This window comes from Elephantulus edwardii, unplaced genomic scaffold (assembly GCF_000299155.1).
Source record: "Elephantulus edwardii isolate Elephantulus edwardi_28Jun2011 unplaced genomic scaffold, EleEdw1.0 scaffold00113, whole genome shotgun sequence".
NCBI lineage: Eukaryota > Metazoa > Chordata > Mammalia > Macroscelidea > Macroscelididae > Elephantulus > Elephantulus edwardii.
The window spans coordinates 9,545,582-9,568,880 of record NW_006399863.1 but is presented as its reverse complement, the minus strand read 5'-3'; the positions used below and the strand labels follow the sequence as shown (position 1 = coordinate 9,568,880).

The following is a 23,299-nucleotide window of genomic DNA, read 5'->3' as shown; positions in this document are numbered from 1 at the left end:
TCAGTGACCCCACGTTCGTGTCAAGTTGCCCTCATAAGTATCTGCTTAGCTACCTCGACATGCTCCTCACTCCCATCAGCAATAATTTTTCACTCTTTCTGACTTTATTCCTGTTGATACTAATAGCTATTCCCATCCATGTAGACTGGAAAATGCAGCTTTGAACTTTTCTATGATTCTTTCTGGACACACTCATTCCCCACTGAGTAGCTAGAGGAGTTCTTTTCTTTCTTTAAGCAATTCTTTATTTTAGAAAAGTTTTATATTTTTTAAAAAAGGGGAAAAAAAGAAAAGCTTTAGATTTACAGTAACACTGCAAAGATGGTAAAGAATCCCCTTTGTTCCACAGCCAGTTACAACCGTTATTAACATCTTCCTTCAACGTGATACATTTGTCACATTAACGAACCAACAATGACACGACACCATTAACAAAAGCCTCCACTCACATTTCCTTAGTTCTTGCCTCACATCCTTCTCCACATCCCCTGCCAAGATCCCGTCCAGGAACCACTTTACAACCAGCACAAGTCCTCTTGGGCTCCCTCAGCTCTGCTTAATTCTCAGACTTGCATTAATTTTGTTGCGCTTGATAGTTCTGAGCAGTCTTGGTCAAAGATCACGTAGAACATCCCTCAGTTGAAATTTGTCTTCCTTTATTTACTCATAAATAGACTACAGTCATAGGTTTTGTTTATTCCCTTTCCATTTTGTACTCTTTGGGAGGGTCAATGTAGGCAATCCAGTTTCATAAGGAAATTCAGTTCGTCCTCCTCGAAGACAAAGCATCAACATAAATGACTTAAAATTCTGCATGAGAGATTTCTCTATCTCCTCCCTCAGCCATTTATTTTTATGTATTCAATCATTTGGTTAGGGACCTCTCTAAAGTACTCAAGAGCAATGGTGTCCCTCTGGAGACTAAGGTGTGCCTGATACAGGCCATGGTCTTTGCAATCACTTGTTATGCATCAGAGAGTTGGACAATGACTAGGGAGGATAGAAGGAGAATTGATGCCTTTGAGGCTGGAGAAGAGTATTGAATGTACCCTGGACTGCCAAGAAAACAAACAGATCCATCCTGGAGAGGGTTAAACCAGGCTACTCCTTGGAGGCAAGGATTCTGGGGCTCCATCTGACATATTTTTGACATGTTGTAAGGAGAGACAGGTCCTTGGAGAGGGACATCGTGCTTGGGAGGGTAGAGGGACAGCGCAGGAGGGGAAGACCCTCTATGAGGTGGATTGATTCAGTGACTGGGGTACTCGGGACGGGTGTGTCAGAGGCAGTGCGATTGGCACAGGATAGAGCAGGGTTTAGGGCTGTTGTACATAGGGTCGCTATGAGTCGCAAAGGACTCGACGGCACATAACAACAACAACAACATTTATTTTTATCACTGTGTTGTTGTTTGGTGCTTTCAAGTTGAGTATGACTCATAGCCATCTTAACAATCTCTGACATACTTGAGCCCGTTGCTGCAGTCACTGTGCCGATCTGTCTGGTTGAACGTGTTTTTCTCTTTCACCGACCCTCCAAGCATGATACCCCTCTCTAACAAATAGCCTTTCCTAGCAACGTCCACAAAGCATGGAAGACAAAACTTTATCACCTTGTCCTCTAAGGAGCACTCTGGTTACACCTTTTCTAAGACATCTGTATTTGTTCTTTTAGCATTCAGTACTTTCAGGATACTCAATACTCTTCTCCAACACCACAGATCAAATCAATTCTTCTAACATCCTTATTCATTGTCCAGCTCTCAGATGCATAGCAAGTGATCAAGATTACTGAATCAGTATAGATTCATGGATTTCTAAAAATACTCTGTACTATCATTAAACTCTGTTATTTTATTGTTCAAATGTTTCAGCATCTGCCACTGGGGGCTCCTGTGTCCCTGGCTTCTACCCCTATCATTGTGCATTTTATTTTGTTTTCTCAGCTCTTTTTTGCTTTCTGGCACTACAGTATCCCCCAGGCTCATCTTGTTTGTTTGAAGTGACTGTTTCACAACTGATGAATCTGTTAGAATTAACCGTTTTTTCAAAACTTGAGACCTAGAACAAATAGTTGACCTGGAGAAGGGTAGAGATAGATGTTGAATAAAAATTTCCTCAGAACTTCCTTTCTTTCCTGGGGAGGTCTGGTGGCCTAGTGGCAAGGATCTGCAACTACAATCCCAGAGGCGTACAGTTCAAATCCACCAGATGCTCTGCCGGGGAAGGAGGGACAATCTCCTCCTGTACCAGTCAGATCTGATTTGACGGTACACTCGCACAAAAATAATAAAAAATTTAAAAAAAGAAAGAAAAAGAACTTCCTTTCTTTCCTATAATCTTACTTACCTTTGTAGGAACCATAAGTTAGGATCAGAAACGTCACAACTTCCTTGTGTTTCCTGCCCTGCTCCCCCAGCCTCCTTCTGGTCTATTTGGCTGTTTTCAACACAGTGCAGACCCTGGGGCCTCCCGGACCTGCAACAAAAGGCCTCTCTGTGTGGTTTCCTGGGTCCATTGGTTTCGTCTACCCTTTTGTCAATTACCATAAAACATCTGCTAGCTCTTTGCTTAGGAATCTGAGGCATCTCAGGATGTTGCTGAGACTGGCATCCGAGGCCTTCCATAAATACAGCTGCATCTCCCTGGATCCCACCCATGGGCCTTTGGAATACTGAGCTCCAGGTGTGATGTCCTGGCTTGGAGAGCCCAAATCTCCACCCTCACCCTCTTGGACCAGCAGGAGGGCCTCTTCTTCATCCCTATTCACTCTCTCAGCAGCCTCTCTCCATCTATCCTACACTTGTGGTGCTCTCTCTGCCACTAACTTGGAATCTTCTTGAGAGCAAGGACCCATCTGTGTTATTCACCAGTTTCCCCTTCATGACGCCTGGCATGGAGCCACACAGTAAGAGGCAGTTCAGTTAGTTATCTGCTGATTTGAAGGCTAAGCTCACATCTGGTGTTTATACACCTGTTGTTTAGCTGCCAAACACCAGAGGGCACTGTCAGTGGGTTGACAAGGACTATTATTGATTGACAGGGACCTTTAGGCTTACTTAGACTGTTAAGAATGGCTTCTTTTAGGATCACATGTGACTAACGCAACTGCTCTTTAAATGTTCTAAACATATTTGTCCAAGTTTATTGGTGGTGTCATTTTGTACTGCCAAGTCGGAACCCACATAGCTAGTGGGTTCTCAGATGCAATAAATTACACAGGAAAAGATTGCCCATCTTTCCCCCCTAGAGTGGCTGATAGATTCACACCACGTGCCTTTGGGTTGCCAGCACAGTTCATTACCACTAGGCCACCAGAGCTCTCTAGGTTCCATTACGTTGATGATGACTCATAGTGACCCTGTGAACAACAGATCTGAACCCTGCCCTAAGTCATCTGAACCACTCAGAGCATCGGAGACCTGTCTAGGTCGTCAGAGCCACCCCCGTCCCCAGGAGCAGACTGAACCCTGCCCCATCATTCTCACAGTCTCTGTCATGCTCCAGACAATTGTGGTAGTCAGTGTGTGAATACATCTCATTGAGGGTCTTCCTCTCTTTCACCAACCTAGTTTATTCAAAAGGTACATTTTAGTGGGTTTGGAGATTATCGTAAAACTACTAATGTGTCAGGTCAAATTCTCAGGTAGGACTGATTACCTTCAGTCTCTCCAGATCCAAAATGATGTTCAAATCAGGTAAACTTCCAGAAAACAGAGACTATGAGGGGCAAGCGAGATAGGTGACGTGGTTCTGTTCCTCTTCTACAACTCCTTCCCAGCACACACACACATACACACAGCACACAATGAAGTCAGCATCCAGGGCTGTCACCATTAGTGCCCAGGGCAAAGGACCCTATAAGAAGCAGCACCTTGTCCTTTTCAACCCTGCCCCGACCCTATGTCCTCTGCAAAGAAATGGGATGAGAAGGACCTTTCTGTTATCAACGAAGTGGTGACCAGAGAGGACACCGTCAACATTCACAAGGGCATCCATGGAGTGGGGTTTAAGGAACATGTCCCTCGTGCACTCAAGGAGATCTGGAAATCTGCCATGAAGGAGATGGGAACACCAGATGTTCACACTGACACCAGGCTTAACAAAACCTTCTGGGCCAAAGGAATAAGAAATGCCCCAGACCTCAGCCATGTATGGTCGTCCAGAAAACATAATGACCATGAAGATTCCCCAAACAAGCTATATATGCTGGTTACCTATGTACCTGTCACCACTTTAAAAAAATCTGCTGACCACCTATAAAACTAAAAAAAAAATGCAGCAATGAATGAATAGAAATCCAAATTCTCTGTAAATGTTCATTAAAATTATTTTTTAAAAAAAGACTGAGAAAAACTGGATAAATTGTGTATACTGCACTGAAACAGATGAGGGAGAGAATAATTTAAAAGCGATGTATGATAGGGTATTATGGTTGTCACAAGAGTCCACAATTAAGGTTGCATAGTGGAATGAACTTGAAGTGGTGGGAGGGGTGGGGGTGGGGGGATTCTGTATCAGGGAGGGAGTGTTTCTTTTGCTTTTGAAAGAGAAGAGCGAACTGGGGCGGGGGAAGAGGGCTGAGCAGGGAGAGAAGTGCAGCAATGAATGAATGGAAATCCAAAATCTCTGTAAATGTTCATTAAAATTATTAAAAAAATACTAAAATTTTAAAAAACTAAAAAAAAAAAAAGCAGAATAGGAGCAGCACCTTCACTGTCCAGGCTCCAAGGAGGCCCCAGGTCAGCTCCAAGGTGCACGTGCGCTGGTAAGAAGTGAGCATCTATGGTAATTGCCACCTGAGCAGATATATGCACACCCATGTTTATCATGGCTTTGTTCACAATAGTAAAGAGTTGGAAACAACCCAAGTGCCCATCAACAAACGAATGGAGAGAGAAGCTGTGGTAAATTCCTACAATGGAATACTATGCTGCACTGAAAAACAGGGAACTCATGAAATATTATACAAAATGGGTGATGCTGGAGGACATTATGCTGAGTGAAATATCTCCATCACAAAAAGACAAACACTGCATAGTGCCACTATTATAAAACAGGACTGACATGGGGGCTGGGTGGAAACTAAGAAAAGAGGGGATAAATAATCTACACGGCACTGAAACAGACGAAGGAGAGAACTGTATAAAAGGAGTACATGATTAGGTGTTATTGACATGACAAGAGTCCAGAATAAAAGCTGCATAGTAAAGTGGTCTGGGGTGGGGGTGGGGAACTGTTTAACAATGAAAGAACTTTTTTCCCCCAAAGAAAAAGTGATCTGGGGAGGGGAGTGAAGGCAGGAAGGAAAATGTGCAACAATGAACGACTGGAAACCTAAGTTCTTTGTAAACTTTCATTAAAATCTCAATAAATTAAAAAAAAAATGACATGAGCAGCATCCTGTGTGTCCCCCAGGTGGTAGAAGGCTTCCTGGTGCCTAATGGGAGCCCCACTCCAGAGGGGTGTCTAGCAGCGAAAATCTCACACCTGGTATGTTGTTCTTAAAAAGCAACACAGCAAGACTGCTACAAGTGAAGAGTTGTGTTTTTCAGAAAATAAACAAAATCAAACCTGGAAACCTTCCCTCTTTTCTTCCTGGTGGACTTCCTCTAGCCCCAAGGGGGTCCCAGAGCAGCTCCGCTGTGTGAGGCAGGGATGAAAGGAGTATGTCCCTGGCGGCCCCTCCACTTGTCTTTGGTGTAGTGGCTTTCTGACCCTGCTCTGCAAGTAACCCTGATAAACAGGAAGTCATCTGTACCACAGGAGCATCCGAGACCTGTCCAGGCCATCAAAGCCATCTCCAGCCCCCAGCAGCAGACAACCTGGGGGGACAGCAGCCTGGGCCAAACAATTCCCTATTGTGTGTTCCGCCCTTGGAAATGAGAGATTTGTAAACAGGCCCTTACATTTAGACAGACCCTGTCCTGGCTTTGTGTTGCTCCGTTGTTTTTTTTCTTCTTTGAACAATGTTCTCTCCAGTAGGGCCAGCCGTTCACACCATTGTCTGAGACCCTCGACCTACAGGAAACAGAGCCAGATTCTTATCAGCTGGGTATGGGGAGGCCAGAGAGGGAGTGAGGAGATGAGATCATGCCCGTAAACCAAGTTGCTGGTCGGCTGCGTCATGCTTCTGCACCTTTATCTGTGTGACCGCCTGCTTTGTCCTTATCTAGGCTTCCGCAGGCCCTGGTCTGGTTCCCTGCATGGGACGGCAGACTCTAACCCAGACCTCTGGTTCTCCCTGACCCACAACTGTCCCCTCACCTTGGTCTTCTCTCTCTGACCAATGGGATGCTCATGACAATGGGGTGCAATGTTGAGGTCAACTAGAGGGCTTTTCAGTCATCTTCTTGCCCGGAGAATGAGATCAAGAGTGGTTAGCTGCATGTCCATCTCCAACAGAGGTTCTGAGAGTCCACTGGCAGCCAGCACAGGAGGAGGGCGGTGTCCCTTACTCTTAAGAGGCCTCCTTAGAGACTTTGCTGCACCTCCCATCCTCAGTGGAAAATTATTTGTAAAAGGCTGCATCAAGGAACCAGAAGTTTCCTTCATTAAAGTCCAGCAGAGAAAGTGAAAGTCTTCATTAAGATACATGCAGCCTCTAAGGTCCAACCATGGTGGCTGTGGTCAGGGCAGCAGAGGCCGGGCAGGGGGATGTGGGCACCAGGTCTACATGGCCTCACCCCATCGCCTGGGCACCAGAAGGGCGGGCAAGTCCGGAAGAGGAACCAGGGTGGAGGCCCCAAATCCTAGAGCTCCTTATCGGGCACAGGATCCAAGCAAGCTGCACACACCCTCCACCGTCCACCCTCCCCAGCAGGGCCAAATGGTGGAACACCCTGGGGATCTGGGGTTGAACTTCCTCCTCTGCAAGTCCTGGTGGCCCAGGATTTTTAGGTGGAGCTGGGGCAGACTGTCAACTTGGATGGAAATTGGATTATTTTTGAGCAAACTGCTCCTAACTTCTGGGAAGATGTGGCCAGCCAGAAGAGGCTCACGTGACTGGCAGAGGCGTGGGTGTGGGTCCTCCAGGGTTTCCCCAGCAGGAGCTACAGTTAGAGCCCCTTCCAGGCCCTGGAGGGGAGGCCTGACTGTGGCAGGCCAGGCTTCTGATGGCTGCTCCTACCCATTCTTCAAACCAAGGGTTTGCAGGGGCAACTGGTGGTATTTTTCAATGCATAATGTGTTGGGCTTTTAACCAGAAAGTTGGAAGTTCTTATCTACCACGTGCTCCTTGGAAGAAAGCTATACCAACTTCTCCCATAAAGAATTATAGCCTCTGAAATCCAATAGAGGTTTATTAGTGGTTGGAATAAATTTAATGGCAGTGGGTTTAGGGGTGTGTGTGTGTGTGTGTGTGTGTGTGTGTGTGTTTGGTTTGGCTCAGGGGAGACCCAGCCATTCATGAACGATCAAGCCAGATGAAAGAAGGGTCAAAAGACGTAGGCAGACAGGCTGGGCATGGGAAGACAGCAATCAAGGGCAGGGTCAGAGTCCAGGCTCATGGGTCACCCTAGCAATGCTGGCACTGGAGGGTCAGGTCCTGCTCTGGCATGGCAATGGGGAACCAATATGGGCTGCTCCATCTGGGAGGAAGGACTGCCAGAGTCTGCAGGCTTAGACAGCAGAGACTAATAAATTCAATTAATTACACGTTCAAAGGGAGGGGATTATCCTGATCAGTATCTTTCCAGAGTATCCTCAAGACATATGATGTTAGTAGCTGTTCTGTGGGAGGAAAAGGGCCTGGGGACCAAATGTTCCAGGGGACGTGTGGAGCATGTAGTAGTGACACAGGAGGCCATCTTTGGCTTCCAGGGGACAGACAGACAGACAGGCAGTATCCAGATCCATGGGGCCACAGGAGCAAAAAGCCTCAAATGTCCTTGACCACTGTACTGAATGAGCTCAAATAAATGGATATTTATTCCAAAGGAGGCCATTTCAGGAAATGCTCTCTCTGCTGGCCCCTTTCGCAAACTCTGAAAGGGTCTGGTAAATCCCAAGTCCAGAAGTTTCACCTCACCTCACTGTCTTGGGTTTCTGAGGTGGTAAATCACACAGAGGAGCAGAGGGGGAAATAAGGACTAGGGAGGGAAAGCCTAAGAGAAGATAAGAGGAGGGTTAAAGCTCTGAGGCTGGAAATAAGGCTCAAGACAAGAGGAGGCGCCCAGAGAAGAGGGTGGGTTGGAGGCAGGGCACTAGGGAAGAGGCTGTGTAGATTTGATGAGGGTGAGGGGTGCACTAAGGCCAGAAGGAGGATGAGTAGGAGGCCAGCCACATGCACTTGGCCCTTTCGACCCTAGTGAGTGCTGCCAGGATTCGACTCAGTGTGATGGGGGTGAGGGATGGTGAAGCAGCGTGCCCACAGGCTAGACTCTGAGGCCTCCCCTCCTCCTCAGAAGCTGCAGCCTCCACAGCAGGCAAGGCCCCCCCCCCCCCCGGTATGAGCACAATGACTTTAATATATGTTGGTATGTAGTTTGGGAGGACTGCAGGCGCCAGGCCAAGTGTTGCTATTACAAATGATGAGTGTTGTTACTGAGAAAAAGGAGCAGAGCTGCCTACGTGCTCGGCTGCCCTTTGCCAGTATTTAATTTTTTTTTTCCTGGTTCAAGATCCCCTTCAATTTCCAAGAATGTCAGTTTCATAGGCCCACAGGGCAGAGTTTTTCCTTATGAGCGATCTCAGCTTCACAGACAAAGCCCCCTGACTCCCCCCCTTCCCTGATACCCACTTCCTTCCCTAGAAAATACTATGCAGGTGGCCTACTCCCTCCCAGGCTGGACGGCTGTGAGGGGTCTTTTCAGCTCATGAAAATCGCAATGGTCAATTTAGCACAAAATACACAGATATACGGTAACAATATAATTATGTTTGTGTAATATTAACTGGGTCCCTTTCCACGTAGGTTCTGCATGGGAGACTTGTGTGTTTCCTTCACCAGGGGAAAACGGGTGTGGTCATGACAATAAAAAGAACAATAGTAATCACATGTGTTTGCTGAAGACAGAACAAAAATAACAATAGTAATTACATGTGTTTGTCTAAAGACAGAGAAACCACAAGGTTCATCTCAGCACAGAAATACAAAAATAGAATTCACATATCTTCACATACGGAGCATCTCCAGGATTCATTCTCTCGCCCGCAGTACCATGGAAAGATGGGATGTTTCCAAGTGCAGATGGTCATCTTTGAGGGTCCTGTTTCCCTTCCCCCTCAATTTTCCAGGATAATTCTCCCAGAGGACCCTGCTTGGAGCCTGCCAGGCCCGAGTCTAAAGCTCATGAAAATCTGGGCATGTCTTTCTCTCTTCCTCAAGGTCACGGGACAGAACTGGCTCTTCCAGCCACGTCTTCCCCCTTCTCTGACTATCCCCTCTGTCCTTTTTTTCCAGCTCACTCATTTTTCTTGTCTGCTTTCACCTTTTCCCAGCAGATGATAGCAGCCCAGGTAGGAAGGAATCTAAAGGGTTGCCAGGTTATCCTCAGTGCTTCTGATCACCTTTGATTAAAAAGGAGGAGCTCTGGTGAAGCAAGAGGTCAGCGGTTCTAACCCATCAAAGACTATAGGAGAAAGACCTGGAGATCTATTTCCATAAAGACTGGGGGATGGTGAAGGGGTGGGACCCAAAGCCAAATTCACTGCCGTCATCTGTCCTGACTCATAAAAGCCCCATATTTCTGAGATTATAACTCTTCACAGCAGAGTGTCTATCTTTCTCCTGCAGAGTGGAAGGTGGATTCAAACCGCTGACCTTTTGACTAGCAACACAACACGCTACACACTATACCACCTGAGCTCCTTCCGTAAGAATTAAGCCTGGAAAATCCTGCGAGGCAGTTTGACTCTGTCACATGGGGTCGCTGAGTTACACCCTGAAAGAGCAACATAGTTAAAGATACAGAAGGGGGCTATTTCAGACCCTGAGGGGGTGTGTTGGGGGCGGTAAAACCCAAGGCACAAGCAGTCTGGGTTTGCATTCCAGTGAGGCAGGAAGCCCTGTCTTGTTTTTTAAAAATCCTTTCCCTTCCTCTCTTCACCTTGGTGTTTCTCCCCCACAGAGGGAATCTTAAACGCCCTGCCCTGGTATCCCTCTTGTGAATTTGTGTCACTAACTCGTTCACACAGACAGGGACAACATTTCATTTTGTCCTTCTCCTCCGTTGCTCCCAGCCCTGCAGTTTCAGGACAAATTGTTGGCAACAACACCTCCCTCCTTGCCCAGATGTGACCCCACACACCTCCAACCGCCTCCAGCCACCAGTGGCCAGCAGGACGTGGCGTCCTTAGCAGCTTTTTCCCTGCATTTCCCCCCCTTTTGTTTAAAAGGGAAAAGTCTTCACAAATGAATCATTCGTGATGGACCCTTATTTAGGAATTTTGGGGGCAGCAAACGTCTGACCTCCCAGAGACTCTGGAGCTAACGGGGGTGATCTTGGGTGCCAAGGAAACCACCTCTTGGGGCCTCTAGCCCCTCCTGAGGTTCTTCACCTTGTCCCCACCTCAAGGGCCTCCCAGTCCTCTGTGGCAATGGACAAAGTCCTTGCCCCCCAGCACTAAGATGGGCTGCATCGCGCCTGCCTTCAGGTGCACACCTTCCCCAGGTGCTCCCATCGTCTAGCTGCAGTCTAGTTCCGGGAGGTGGGGATCACAGTGTCTCAGAACCAATATTCCCTTGCGCATCGTATGTAGGGGACCAGGGGAGACGCTGCTGGGTCAAAAGAGGTGGAGGCCTCTCAGGAACCTGGCCAGGAAGGTGTGGGCCTGCGGAAGGCAGGCAGGCTCTAAGACCACTCCACTGGTTTAGGAGGTAGAGTCTGAGGTCCAGAACAAATACCCACAGGTCCTAGGAAGTCAATATTTCTGTGATTCTGAGACAGAAAATGGTGGTCGGCAGTAGCAGGGGGCCTCCGAGGTATCAGGCCTAAAAGGAAGGGATTCACTTCTCCTCCTCTGTCAACTTTATCTCCCTAGTCGCCCTTCTCCTCAGTCAGACCCTTCTTAACAGGTACTGGCTGGAAGACCACTTCTAGCCTCTTCCAGCTGCCTGCGGGCCCTTGCCCAGACCCCTCCTCAGACATGCCTCCTCACCCACTCCAAGGGTCACTCAGAATGGCCATTGTTCTCCAAGCTGGGAAAGAACCACCCAGCCCTCCCTCTTCTGGGCACAACCGGAAATGTGCTCCGGAAGCCAGGCCACCTCCGAGAACAAATGGCAGGCACTTCAAAACTGCCAGCGGCCAGGGGGTGCTGGCTCGGCCTGGGATGGAGACCACAGGGAATAAACCTTCAACACTGGGCCCACCCTCACCCTCAATTTTTCTGTCTGCAGCTGATAGGGGTATGAGGCAGAGACTCTGATTGTTAAGAGGCAGTCAGGGTTCCTGGCCCTCCTGCCCCAACTGGATGGGTGAGAGATGCTGGGAGCTGCTTCTGTCCCTGCCCCCGGCCACCCCCCTGCCCTCCTCTACGTGGCCTCCACTTCCCGGGGTGTCCTGTTGCGCTCGGCCTGTGCCCAGCTCTTGACCTTCTTGCCCAGCTCCAGCCCTGCCCAGCTCTTGCCCTTGCTTGACTTGCCCCGGCGGGAGGTCCCCGAGCGCTCCCCAGCACCCCGGCACCACACACGCTCACAGTACTCATCCACCCGGGGCAAGTTGGCAAAGCCAATGAGCTGCAGAAAATCCTTGTACCAGGCCTTGGGTGGGGTGGAGGCCAGGCCAGCCCGAGTTGGGGGCTCCCGTGGAAACAGGTTGTCCAGCTGCGCGGCTGAGATCACTTCCAGGGCCAGGCGGACGACTGTCTGGGAGAAGCCATGCTCCAGCGTGGTGCAGGAGTAGGTGCCCGCGTCATGGCGGCTGAGCCGGCGGAAGAGCAGCCCCTGTTCCGTCTGCACAACTCTCTCATCTGTCTTCACCTGCAGGGCAGAGGGCGTGAGGGAGTGAGAGTGGGCGCCCACATCCCTCTCTGCCCCCGGCCTTTCCAAGTTTTCCAACCTTAGGGCCTTGAGTCTGTCCCCTCACCCACTCTCCCCTCCTAAGACTCTGTTTCCCATCCCAAATGTCCAACCGCACCTGAATGGATTGAGAAATTGTGGTACATTCACACAGTGGAATACAGCACTCAGGAGCAATGACTTCGAAAAATACTACATAACTTGAAAGAGACTGGAGAGCATTATGCTGAGTGACCTAACTCAGTCTCATAAGGACAAATACTGCACAAGACTATGATTGAAAACAAGATGGTAACTAGTAAAATATGTACAGGAACCCAAGGGGGTAAGAAGTGGGAGTGAAGAGGTGAGGATGGGTAGGGGGAAAACCACAGGGTTTCACAGTTTGGTGTGGGGGAGGGGGGAAGGAAATGGGAAGAATCCAGATGAAGACAGGGGTAGTGCTAAGAGAATGAACAGGTTTGTCTTAGAGAGGGTGAAACCAGGCTGCTCCTTGGAGGCAAGGATTCTGAAGCTTTGTCTTTGGACATGTTGTAAGGAGAGGCCAGTCCTTGGAGAGGGACGTCATACTTGGGAAGGTGGAGGGACAGCGCAGGAGAAGAAGACCTTCGATGACTGGGATAATGGGGGGGGTGAGTGTGTTAGAGACAGTGCAGTTGGCACAGGTTTTAAGGCAGGTTTTAAGGCTGTTGTACATATAGTCGCTATGAGTCGCAGGCAACTCGACGGCACATAACAACAACAGTGGTGGGCCAGGTCCAATTGTGATTAAGTTTATAAAACATAATGCTGTTGGTGGGAGTGTAAAATGGTGCAACCACTGTGTAAAGTGGTGTGGCGCTTTCTCAAAAAGTTGCAAATAGAGATACCATTTGACCCAGCAATTCCAATACTGGGAATACACCCTAAAGAGACCATAACTGACATCCAAGCAGATATATGCACACCCATGTTTATTGCAGCTTTGTTCACAATAGCAAGGATCTGGAAACAACCCAGGTGCCCAACAACAAACGAATGGATAGAGAAGCTGTGGTATATTCACACAATGGAATACTACGCTGCACTGAAAAACAAGGAACTAATGCAATATTATTCAAAATGGGTGACCCCAGAGGACATTATGCTGAGTGAAATATATCAGTCACAAAAGGACAAATACTGCATGGTGCCACTTTGTAGAATGGGATTGACATCAGGGTTGGGGTAAGACTGAGAAAAACTGGATAAATTATGTATACAGCATTGAAACAGATGAGAGAGAGAATAAAAGCGACTTATGACAGGGTATTATGGTTATCACAAGAGTCCAGAATTAAGGTTGCAGAGTAGAGTGTACTCGGGGCGTTGGGAGGGGTGCAGGGGGGGATTGTATATCAAAGAAAGAATTTTTCTTTTACTTTTCAGAGAGGAGTGAATTGGGGAGGGGGGAGGGCTGGGCAGGGAGAAAAGTGCAAAAATTAATGAATGGAAATCCAAAATCTCTGTAAATGTTCATCAAAATGAATAAAATAAAAAAAATTTTAAAAGTCCATTAAAACTAAAAACAAACAAACATAATGCATGAAAATGATTGTATGAAGCACAATATGAATGAGGAATGGTGTGAGATACAACGTATATGAACTTTGTGAGCAAAGCAATGGAAAAGAAAAAAGAGAGACTGTTTCCTGTGGCCCCTCTCGACAGTGAGCTAACTGTACACAGGGATGCCTTCTTCCATAACCCAGGACAGAGATCAGAAATAGACGCATTTCAAAGGTTTAACTGACAAGTTAACCACAACTTAATCACAGCTCTGGGGGCTTCTATCTTTGTCTTAAGACCTGGCCCACACTTCTGGAGCAAAAGGAGTATCTGTGGACTTTACCCTGAGGGGCAGGCCTTCCTTACAACGTCCCTCCAACACCACACAGCCTGCTCATGTCTTTGTCTGCACAGTTCACCCCCTGGTGCTGTAGGACTTTGGCGCTGCCCCAGGGATGGGCTGAGAGCCCATCACAGTGTGGGAGGTGGGAATGGGGTTGTCATGGGCCTGTCTCCGGCAAGGAGCCTCCGTGGACTTTAGTCCTGGCACCCGTGAGCTTCGGGCTGCGCTGCCTGGGCGGTGCGTGTGGTGTAACTCCATCTCACTGCTGCTTCCCTGGGGGACCTCTTTGCCCAGCCCAACAGCTGGCCCAAGGCTGGCCTCCCCCAGTTCCCAAGCTGGAAGAGGAGCCCCCCCAGCCAGCCCACTCCCTCTCCACCCTGCTCATGGGAGCGGCTCTAGAATGGCTCCTCAAACACACACACCCAGCCCCCCCCCCCCCCCCCCCCCGCATTCTGGTCCTCAAGCCCCAGGCTGAAGCCATCTCTGGAGTTGACAGATCTTTCCGGATGGGGGAGGAGGGAGTCTGGGCAGACAGCTGGACTCCAGGGAGGAAATGTGCAACCAGGCACTGGAGGGTGTGTGTGTGTGTGTGTGAGAGAGAGAGAGACAGAGACAGAGAGATCAAGTGAGCGTGTGTGTGTGCGTGCATTAGGGAAGTGGCAAAGGGACTAGGGCTAATGGCCAGTGGCTCAATCCTGGGACAGAGGAGGATCAAGACCCCTTTATTAATGAGCCATGTATATAATATGCATGCGAGGTGGGTTCCCCGACCAGCTCAGACCCACTTAGGTCTCCTCCACTGGTGCTAAGACAACTCATTCCTCAGAGCTCAGCTCTGCACCTTGGGGAAGTAGTGAGCTCCATGTCATGGAGGCAAACATCTGGCCTGGGAACTCTCAGATGGTAGGAACAAGGACATCTCCTTCAAGGCACCGCAGAGACCTAATGTATCCTTCCTTTGGCTGAGTTCAGCAGGTCCTCTCAAGAGTCCTCTGGTTCGGCTCAGGGTGTGGGGGTCTCAGGAGTGAGCCCCCCAGAGACATGTGGGCTAGAGGCAGGGCCCTTGCTTACCTGGTCCGGGCTCTGGTCCCCCAGCTTCTGCAGGAACCAGCGCATGGTAGCCTGGGGAGACTTGGGTTGGCACTCCAAGAAGGTGCTGTTGTTCTCTGTGCCGTAGACCCTGGTGGCCACCATGTGCCTCGCAGTATCTTCTGGAGAAAGGGGGATTGGCTGGCTCAGCTGGGGACCCACAGGACACAGGTCCTGGGGGCCACAAACAACATCTCTCACAGCTCAGGAAGCCCCACTAGCACGATGGAGACATTGGCGTCCATCCACTAAGCTCACCACTCTCACAAGACCCATCACTCGTGCACTGACAGCAGCAGCACAGAGAGGGACACGTGAGCACCACTTGTCACAAGATCACACTTCATAGTTGATGAGTCCCAGATGCCAGTGCCCATCTTCCTCTTCCTTGAGACCCCCTACCAGTGAGTGAGGCCCCCCCACTCACCTTCCAGGCCCTGGCCCGGGCACTGCAGGGCAGGGTTACCGTGCCGAATGTCCTGCCGGCGGAACCGACGCTTGCTGGTGCCAGGCCGGTAGCGGGTGCAGGAGCCGCCGTCCCAGGCGCAGTAGGGGTCTCGGGCCAGGCAGCACTCGGCGCAGGCACTGCCGTAGGTCTCACACTGGTGCAGCCGCAGCTGGGCCACACCCAGCTTGGAGCCCACGTAGAGCATTTGCTGGTGGAGACACGGCGCAGCTCACCCACAGGCAGCAGGTGTCCATCCCCTCCAGTCTCTGGGGACCCTGCTGCTCGCAGCATTCATAGAGCCAACAAACGTTTGTCACCTAACTGCCATGTTTTGAGAGGATGTCCCCTAAGGGGCTTCCCCAGGTCCTCCCCACGACCATCCTTGCCTCAACAGAGAGGTGACCTTTGTCCCCTGCCCCATGACCTCTCTCCTGGCCTGCCTCTGGTTTCATAAGTGCAGGCTGCTCTAAGCAATTATTATGCAAAAGTTTAGAACTTCTTAAAGATGAACTTGGGGAAGTAGTACTTGTCTCTATAAAAGAACACAAAGCAGACCTCTAAACAGCCAGCCTCCCAGTTTGATTTAAAAGTGGATTTTGTTTCAAGCACGTGGTTGCCCCCCTCCTGAGGGATTGGCCTGGTCTGCTCCCCTCATCCAACCCAGCCTCACCCCTGCCTCACCTACCCTATCTCCATGGCCCTCTGGCTCCGTCACAGGCTCTGGACCCTGACTGCAGAGCCCAAGAGGGGCATCCCAGGGCCTAGGTGTGTGAGGTTGCAGAGGGGATAGGGGTGTGGAGGGGATAGGGTGGAGGGGGCGGGGAAGTGGAGTGTGGGTGAGGAGGGGGAAAGGGAGGGGGAGGGGTCAGGGATGTGGATGTGGAGAGGGCAAGCCTGGGAAGGTATATGCGTGGCAGGCAAGGGGCTAAGGTGAGGAGGGGGCAGCTGCTTCTCTTACCCTTTTCACGGAGATCTCCATCTCAGTGATGGGTGTTGGCACCTGGAGAAGTAACAGGGTCTCAGCGAGGGTGCAGCCCCCACACCTCACATCACGACCTCTGGGTCTCTGCCACCCCTTTTAGTGAGTTACCCCATCTCTCGGCCTAGGTCAGTCATGAGTCGGTGACTAGAGCCAAACTGTCATCCCAAGCATAGGGTTTACTAGAAAGATCCTTCATCCCGGCAATCTGGCTAAAAGTGCAAAGCCCTGGTGTTCCCTGGTTCAGCCCTATCCTCCAGCAATGGAACAGTCATTCCAAGTCACCCACTTGTGCACTGGGTGGCAATACTCTCCCAAATGCAGATTCCTCTCCCCCTGATGTCTGCATAAGAGGCAGCAGGACCCTTATTGACTGGGTGACTCAGTCACCAATCACTGAGACTTGAGCGAGTTTGCCCTGGCCATTCCTCCCTGGACATCAGTTAGTGCTCAAAAAGCCATGACTTTCACATGACTGCATGGGAACCTGAAGCAAGGTGTGTATAAGCTAAATCATTACAGGGTTGGTTTCTTTTTCTCACCCCACTGAGTTTAAATTAGCAGGTTTAGCAGCAGATGAGACTTGAACTTATCAAGAGGAGCAGAAGCCTCCATGGAGAATCAGAGGCTGACATGAGATGGGGCTGACTTGGGACTGCTGTCCCATGGAGTCACAGCCAGAAAGCTTCACCCAAGCTTGCTGGAAGACTAAGGGAAAACGCCATAATTGGCAAGAACAAGGGAACTTTGTAACACTGACCTATGTCATAGGGTGAAGGCGAAAGGACTTGGAGGCATATTGGAGAAGTTGTCCTGACTGAGGAATTGTATCCTGTTGCCTACCTGAACTGTATGTAACCTGTTAACTTCCCTAATAAACCCCATTAGTCATCAATATGGTTCTGTGAGATCTGTGTGGTCATTGCAGCTGAGTTCAGACCCAGTAGCAGAGCAATGAAACTGAGCTCTGGTGGCCTAGAGGCAAGAAGCTGTGTTGCAATTCTGAAGTTCGAGGCCACCAGCTGCTCCATGGGAAAAAGATGGGCAATCTTCTCCAGTACAATTCACTGCCTCTGAAAACCTGCTGGAGGGTCAGCTATGGGTCAGTTACAACTCCACAGTACACAACAACGAGAGCAGTACAACTGGTGTTGGAATTCGAAGTAGGTGCAAGAGCATGGAGCTCTGGTGGCCTAGTGGCAAGAGGCTACACAGCAATGCTGAAGGCATCTGTGGTTCAAGGCCACCAGCTGTTCCACGGGGGAAAGATGAGCAATCTGCTCCCATGTGATTAACTGCCTCTGACAACCTGCTGGAGGGTCAGCTCTGAGTCAGTCCCACTCGATGGTCCACAACAACAACAAAGGTGTAGGAGCGCAGAGGCCACATCTGATCTCATGAGAATTGGTTTACTGTTGCTGAGGGGGACTATTGAGAGATCAGATACGTTGTTCCCATGCTGCCCCCACTCATTTTACAGCACCCCAACTTTAAGCACCCAGGCTTCTGGCTCAGGCTCGAGGGTCATTGAGAAGCACCTGAGGCCTCTGCCGGCAGCAGTGAATGCTGGCCTTTTTACCTCACCAGCTAGAAGTGTATCAGAGACAGGGCTTCACCACTCTTGAGCATCGTGCCTACATACCTGTAGCCAGGCCTGGATCTAGGGACAGAGTAAGGGGGCTCCTCTCTCGAGGCTCTGCTCACCTTAAACACCTGCAGCTCCTCCAGCACCACCTCCTCAGGCTCGGCAGAGCCCACTGTCTGGAGGGCCATGACTTTGAGAACAGAACCTGAGTCTGCACAGGGGAGAGGGGTCAGAGAGAGAGGAAGGGGCACCCTGGCTGCACACCTCACCACCCTGACCACCCCTGCCCAGCCCACCCACCGGTGCCCAGGAAGATGACGTCATAGACCCCGTCCTCGGCCTCCACACGGTCCACCACGATCTGCCGCAGCTGCTGTGCCAGGTGGGTCTTGACGAGGATGGGGCGGCCGTGGTGAGGCCTCACAGGCTGGAACATGAGTGGATGTGCCCGGACAAACTGCAGCACCTCATCGGGATAGTCCTTGGTGCCGCCAAAGGGCCGTCCTGGGGGTGCCGTCAGCTTGCTGGGGCACTGAGGACATGGCAAGGGCGCATCTAAGCATCTTGGGTCACAGGTCTTCACTCCGGCCTGTGTCCACCAATTCCAACCTCCAGGGAGATGCCCTCATGGTAGGGGAGGCTCCTTAATGGGGCACAGAGCCCTCTACCCTCCACCTCTGGGCATCCAGATCCTGGCTCGTGTGGATACTGGGTAGATCCAACAAGGTGTCTGTCTGTCCAGCATCTGCTCAGCCTCTGATTCCCTGGTCAGGCTCCTGGCAGATACTCACCACGCCTGGGCGAGGAAAAGGCACCTTGCCTCCGTAGGGACCCCACTGGTGCTGGGGACCATCCCGGTGGGCAAAGGGTCCGTTGAAGACCTCCCAGATATCAGCCATGTGGTACATGCAGACGGCGAAGCCCTGGAACACAGTGCTGCCAGGGACAGACAGACATAAGTCAGAGGCAGGAAGAAGTGGCCTGGTTCTGTGGTCACCTCAGAGGTGACAACGCCACAGTCAGTGGGGATACCCAGGCAAAGAACAGGGCATAGAGAATACATAGTCAGAGAATCACTAAGTTAGGGCAAAGTCCATCTCTAGACTGGGACATAGTCACTGAGGTCCGACAGCAGGACCAGGGTGGCGGAGCAAAAGGGGTGACAGGGCTGCCCACCTGACTGTGCTGAACAGCGCATACACCTCCGGATTCTTCCCCGTCTTGGGCCACAGGAGGAACACATCCTCTGGGAGACACAGGCGAGGATATCACGGCCACCGTCATTGCCCCTCACAGTCCTGAGCATCCAGCACCCAGCCAGACGCCAGCCCTCCCCTTACCCAGCTGGTTGAAGTGGGTCTCAGCACCACCGGGGCCTGGCACAGAGCAGACCAGCCTGGCTTTTAGAAAAGTGCTCCATTTGTTCACCAGCACCCGCTGACCGCCAGCATCATTCTGGGGGTGGGGGACAAAGTCAGCTGTGGGCACCACAGTGCTCTCCCGCTCCCCCATCCATGGGAGAGAAGTGGGGACAGAGCTCCACACTCCACTCTCAGCTTCCCTACTGCCATGGAGGTGGACAGGCTGGGGTAGGGGTGCAGTGGCCCCCTGAGTTCTCACCACACAGATTCGGCCCACGCGGCTGACGGTGACGTGGCCTGGGCCACCATCGGGTGAAGGAATAGTCTCCGAGAAGAAGAAGTACACCTTGTCATTGTCGTGGTCGGAGTTGTCAGGGATCCGCACGGCTGACACAAACTGAGGGTCTGGGAGAGTGACAAGATGAGCTTGGGGAGATGCTTTGTGGGGGGAGGGCAGGGGTTAAATACAATGCAGAGGGAGAAAAGGGCTTAAGGGCTGGAATCCCAGAGCAGAGGGTGAATGTGGGCCCATGGGCTCACCGTGCAGGACGTTCTGGTCAGAGTCAGAACGCAGGGCTGGCCGGGGTCCACCATTCCGGAAGATCATAGGTTCGCGCCCCAGGAAGTCAGCGATGAGGCCTGTGTACAACTCCTCTCCTGCAGCGGGGGTGGGAAGCAGTCAGGAGGACACATGCCAGCGCCCACCCTCCCCCCAGTCTGGTCTGGGTATCACCCACCTACAAAGGTGCTGGCAAAGGGCCGACTGGGCTCGTGCGGGCACCGGCCTCGCCCGCTCTGCACCGTGCCAGCCTCTAGGTGCAGCACGTGCTGGGGATGGGAAGGGAGGGAGAAATGTCACCTGGGAAGACACACCACCCCCAACACATACCCTCCGGGGTCTCAGCCATGACGTGCAGCTGCAGAGTGGGGGAGCAGACAGCGCCCTCATTCCAGCCCCCACTGCAAGGTCAGTGCCCCCAGCACAAAGGCGCCTTTCAGGACCCCCTCAGCCCCTACTCCCACCCCGTGCTCCTACAAAAAGCCTTTGACCTTAAGACTCAATGGGAAGCGTTCAGGCAACCAGAGGAAATGTCATTGCCCCCAGCTCCTCACAGAAGCCCCAGGCTCACCTCCCCACGGTGCCCCACTGCAATGAGGGCACAGATTGGCTGAAAGGCTCCTGTTCCACAGGCCAGCAGGTGGGTTCGATTATGTGGCTTCAGTACTCGCACGAAATTGGCACACTCGGTCTAGTGGGGGAAAGGGGGTGAGGCTAAGCAAGTGGGGTGCCCATCATCTCTTCAGTGCCCAGGCTCAATCTTGCCTAGCTGATGGCTTTGGGGGCATGTCATTCTTCACAGAGCATCCAAAGCCCCCAAGAGTGGGTCCAAACACCCCAGCAGAGGCATGTGGAGAAGGGACCCCAAGGCCTGGGGGTGTCAGAGGTCAGCACTCACCAAAGGGTCCCTTCCCTTGCGGACACACTCCTCTCTCTGTCCTGCCTGCGGTGGCCACCGAACCTGAAACACAACCCAGCTGACCTCAGGGATCTTCCCTGACCTCACAGCCTCAGTTTCCCCATGCCACCTCCTGTTGTGAGGTGCCCTAGTCACTGGAAGAGTCTCAGACAGACTCTCTCTCCCCAGCCCCCATTCCGGTCAGCCCAGCTCACCTCCCAGTATTTCGGCCATGCTTGACTCAGCCCCACAGAGTAGACAGCGTCGCGGCCCCCCACGAAGAGGCCATCTCGGTCCTCATCCAGGAACAGGGCCTGAAAGTCCAGGAGGCCCCCAGGACCCAAGAAGGGGACAGAGCGGTTGGTAGACAGGAGGTCTGGGAGGAAGCAGAGGGTGGGAGGTCAGGGCCAGTGCTCAGGAGACTTCCTCAGCCAGGGGGTGGTGGCGGCTCCAGTTGTGTATTCATTCCCCCGACTCCTGCCCCAAACACACACATTTGGAAAATGTTTTCATCTGCAGAAAAGCTCCAGGGCACCGAGGAAATAGCTTCTGAGGGCTGGGGAGCAAGAGACCTGCCTCATCTCTCCATCCCCGTCAGTGCCCCCTTCCACTGCACCTGTGTCCTACCCATTACAGGGGAGCTGGCCCCGCAGGCAGAAATCACAGTAGCAAGCTGGGCAAAGGGCAGGAGAGCTGAGAGGACTCGGCTGGACAGGGCAGCAGGCTGGGGGAGATTTCCCAGCAGCAGGGACACCAGTAAAGACACTGGTAGAGGAGAGACCAAGAGAACTCCAGACTGAGGTTCAGGGTTGTGGCTGAAAAGGATGCTGTTCTTGCAGGTCCCAGGAGGGGAGGCAGGGATGTCTGAGGATGTTGGCACCAGGAATAAAGGGTCTTGGGGTTCAGCTAGGGTGATGCAGGTGATGGGGTGCTGGCTGGCCTGTGAACGGCCCTAGTATATCATATCCACACTTCATGGGAGCACCCTTGAGCCCAGTGTCCATTCCAAGCCCAAAGCTTGTCAACAGGCCTCTTCCAGGAAGCCTTCCATGACTGACAGCACCCTGAGAAAACCTTTCTCTAGTTAAGACTTTCTTGTCATAGCCTGACTATCCTCCCACTCCCCACGAAAAGAAATCACTGCTCCCAGGGCAGAGCAATGTTTTGTCCAGACAACCCCTCAGATTCTCGAGGATCAGTTCCCCTTCAGACTGCCCAGGGCGAGCTTATGTGCCTTCTCTAACTGAGGTCCTGGGGCAAGACAATCACCTCTCTGGTTTTACAAAATGAAAGGAGAGCCTTTTGGGAGCCTCTGTCTCAAGGATCTGTTCCAACAGATCCACCTCCACAGACTCAGAGGGGTCCCGTATGGGCGCAGCACAACTCAGCAAGGATAGACAGGCGGAGGAACGTCCCAGACCAGGATGGGAAAGGGAGTCTAGATTCTCCCTTATTCCTTAGTCACTGTCCAGCTCTCAGATACTGAAACTCGACTACATCTAACAAGGAGAAGAAGAATCCTCCCGGGGCTGTGATGAGCCTCCAGTTTGGAGAGAGGGTTGGAAAGTTAACACTGGAAGGGACGTGGTATGATGTGGGTATGATGATAGTGACATCTACCCAGCAGTTCTGGGGGGTCAGGGCGACGAACCCCTCTAGGGTCACTTCTGGAGTTGAAGGTTTCTCCCCTCCCCTGGGCTTGGGGACCTGAGGGACAGGATGTTGCTGTGGTCCCACTGTCCTGCAGAACCACCCTCTCAGTCATCACTCTCTGCCTGCCTCTCTTCAGGGTCTCTCAGGGTCTCCAACTGTCTCCGTTCCTTTCTCTGCAGCCACTCTCAGATTTTCCACTTGCCTGTCTCTGTTCCCCACTTCCCACTCTGGTGGTGTCTCCCAGGACTGGTCCTATACTGACCCTCCCCAACCCTCCACCCTAAAATTTCTCCCTCTGGCCACCGGAGCACCCCAGCTCTGACCATGAACTCCTTCCTGAGAGCTGTCCAGGGAATGACCTCAGTCCCTCCACTGGAAGCACAGGGAGGTCAGGGACTGCTTGGGACTCCCAGCTGGCGATGGCCCAGGTGTCCATAAGTGGAAGGGAAGATCATGCACAGGGCTACAGGAACAGGGAGTGCTGGCCCATACCTCGGTAGGAGAGCCGTAGGCGGGGCAGGCTGGGGCCAGGGCTGCCCCCACAGAGCAAGAGATGTCCCAGGAGGCAGCAGATGGCCCAGGCCGAGGGGGCCATGCTGGAAGACCAAGGGCACCACCGCCCGCTGCCTGAGGAGCTGCCCTCTGGTCCCGTCGCTGGTTGCAGTTTGCTCTGTCGCCACCAGGCCTGCCATTTATAAGACAGCGGCTCCACCCCATCCCGGGCCAGGAAGGCGGGAGGAGGTGGAAGGAGGGGAGCGGCCCCTGTCCACCTGCAGCTGCTCCCTCCACCTCGCTGGCCTTGCCGGTGTCTTTTAACTGACTGACCTTTTGCCCACTGGGGGAGACTTTCCCAGCTGGGATGGAGGTGAGGTTTGCACAGCCCGGATGTCCCCAGA

At 51.8% G+C, this 23,299-nt stretch overlaps 1 protein-coding gene across 1 annotated transcript; it reads right to left on the bottom strand.

Moving 5' to 3' along the window:
* Positions 1–11,475: 11,475 nt before the first annotated feature.
* SEMA3G (sema domain, immunoglobulin domain (Ig), short basic domain, secreted, (semaphorin) 3G) lies at positions 11,476–22,998 on the bottom strand. Its single transcript, XM_006892251.1, has 16 exons — positions 22,896–22,998; positions 20,966–21,126; positions 20,751–20,813; positions 20,424–20,543; positions 20,031–20,121; positions 19,834–19,950; positions 19,553–19,698; positions 19,273–19,387; positions 19,109–19,178; positions 18,724–18,868; positions 18,233–18,464; positions 18,052–18,143; positions 16,327–16,368; positions 15,348–15,576; positions 14,903–15,042; positions 11,476–11,922 (listed from the first exon to the last, which is right to left on the bottom strand). The coding sequence occupies exons 1-16, from the start codon at positions 22,996–22,998 to the stop codon at positions 11,476–11,478; spliced, it is 2,313 nt and encodes a 770-aa protein (XP_006892313.1).
* Between the last annotated feature and the right edge of the window lie 301 nt (positions 22,999–23,299).

Excerpts from the sequence above, each read along its gene's own strand:
- SEMA3G (XM_006892251.1), bottom strand. The coding sequence starts at position 22,998 with ATGGCCCCCTCGGCCTGGGCCATCTGCTGCCTCCTGGGACATCTCTTG. Across the intron at positions 21,127-22,895 it reads CCTACGGCTCTCCTACCGAG|ACCTCCTGTCTACCAACCGC; the intron begins GTATGGGCCAGC and ends GCTTCCTCCCAG. Across the intron at positions 20,122-20,423 it reads CAGTGGGGCACCGTGGGGAG|CACGTGCTGCACCTAGAGGC; the intron begins GTGAGCCTGGGG and ends TCCCATCCCCAG.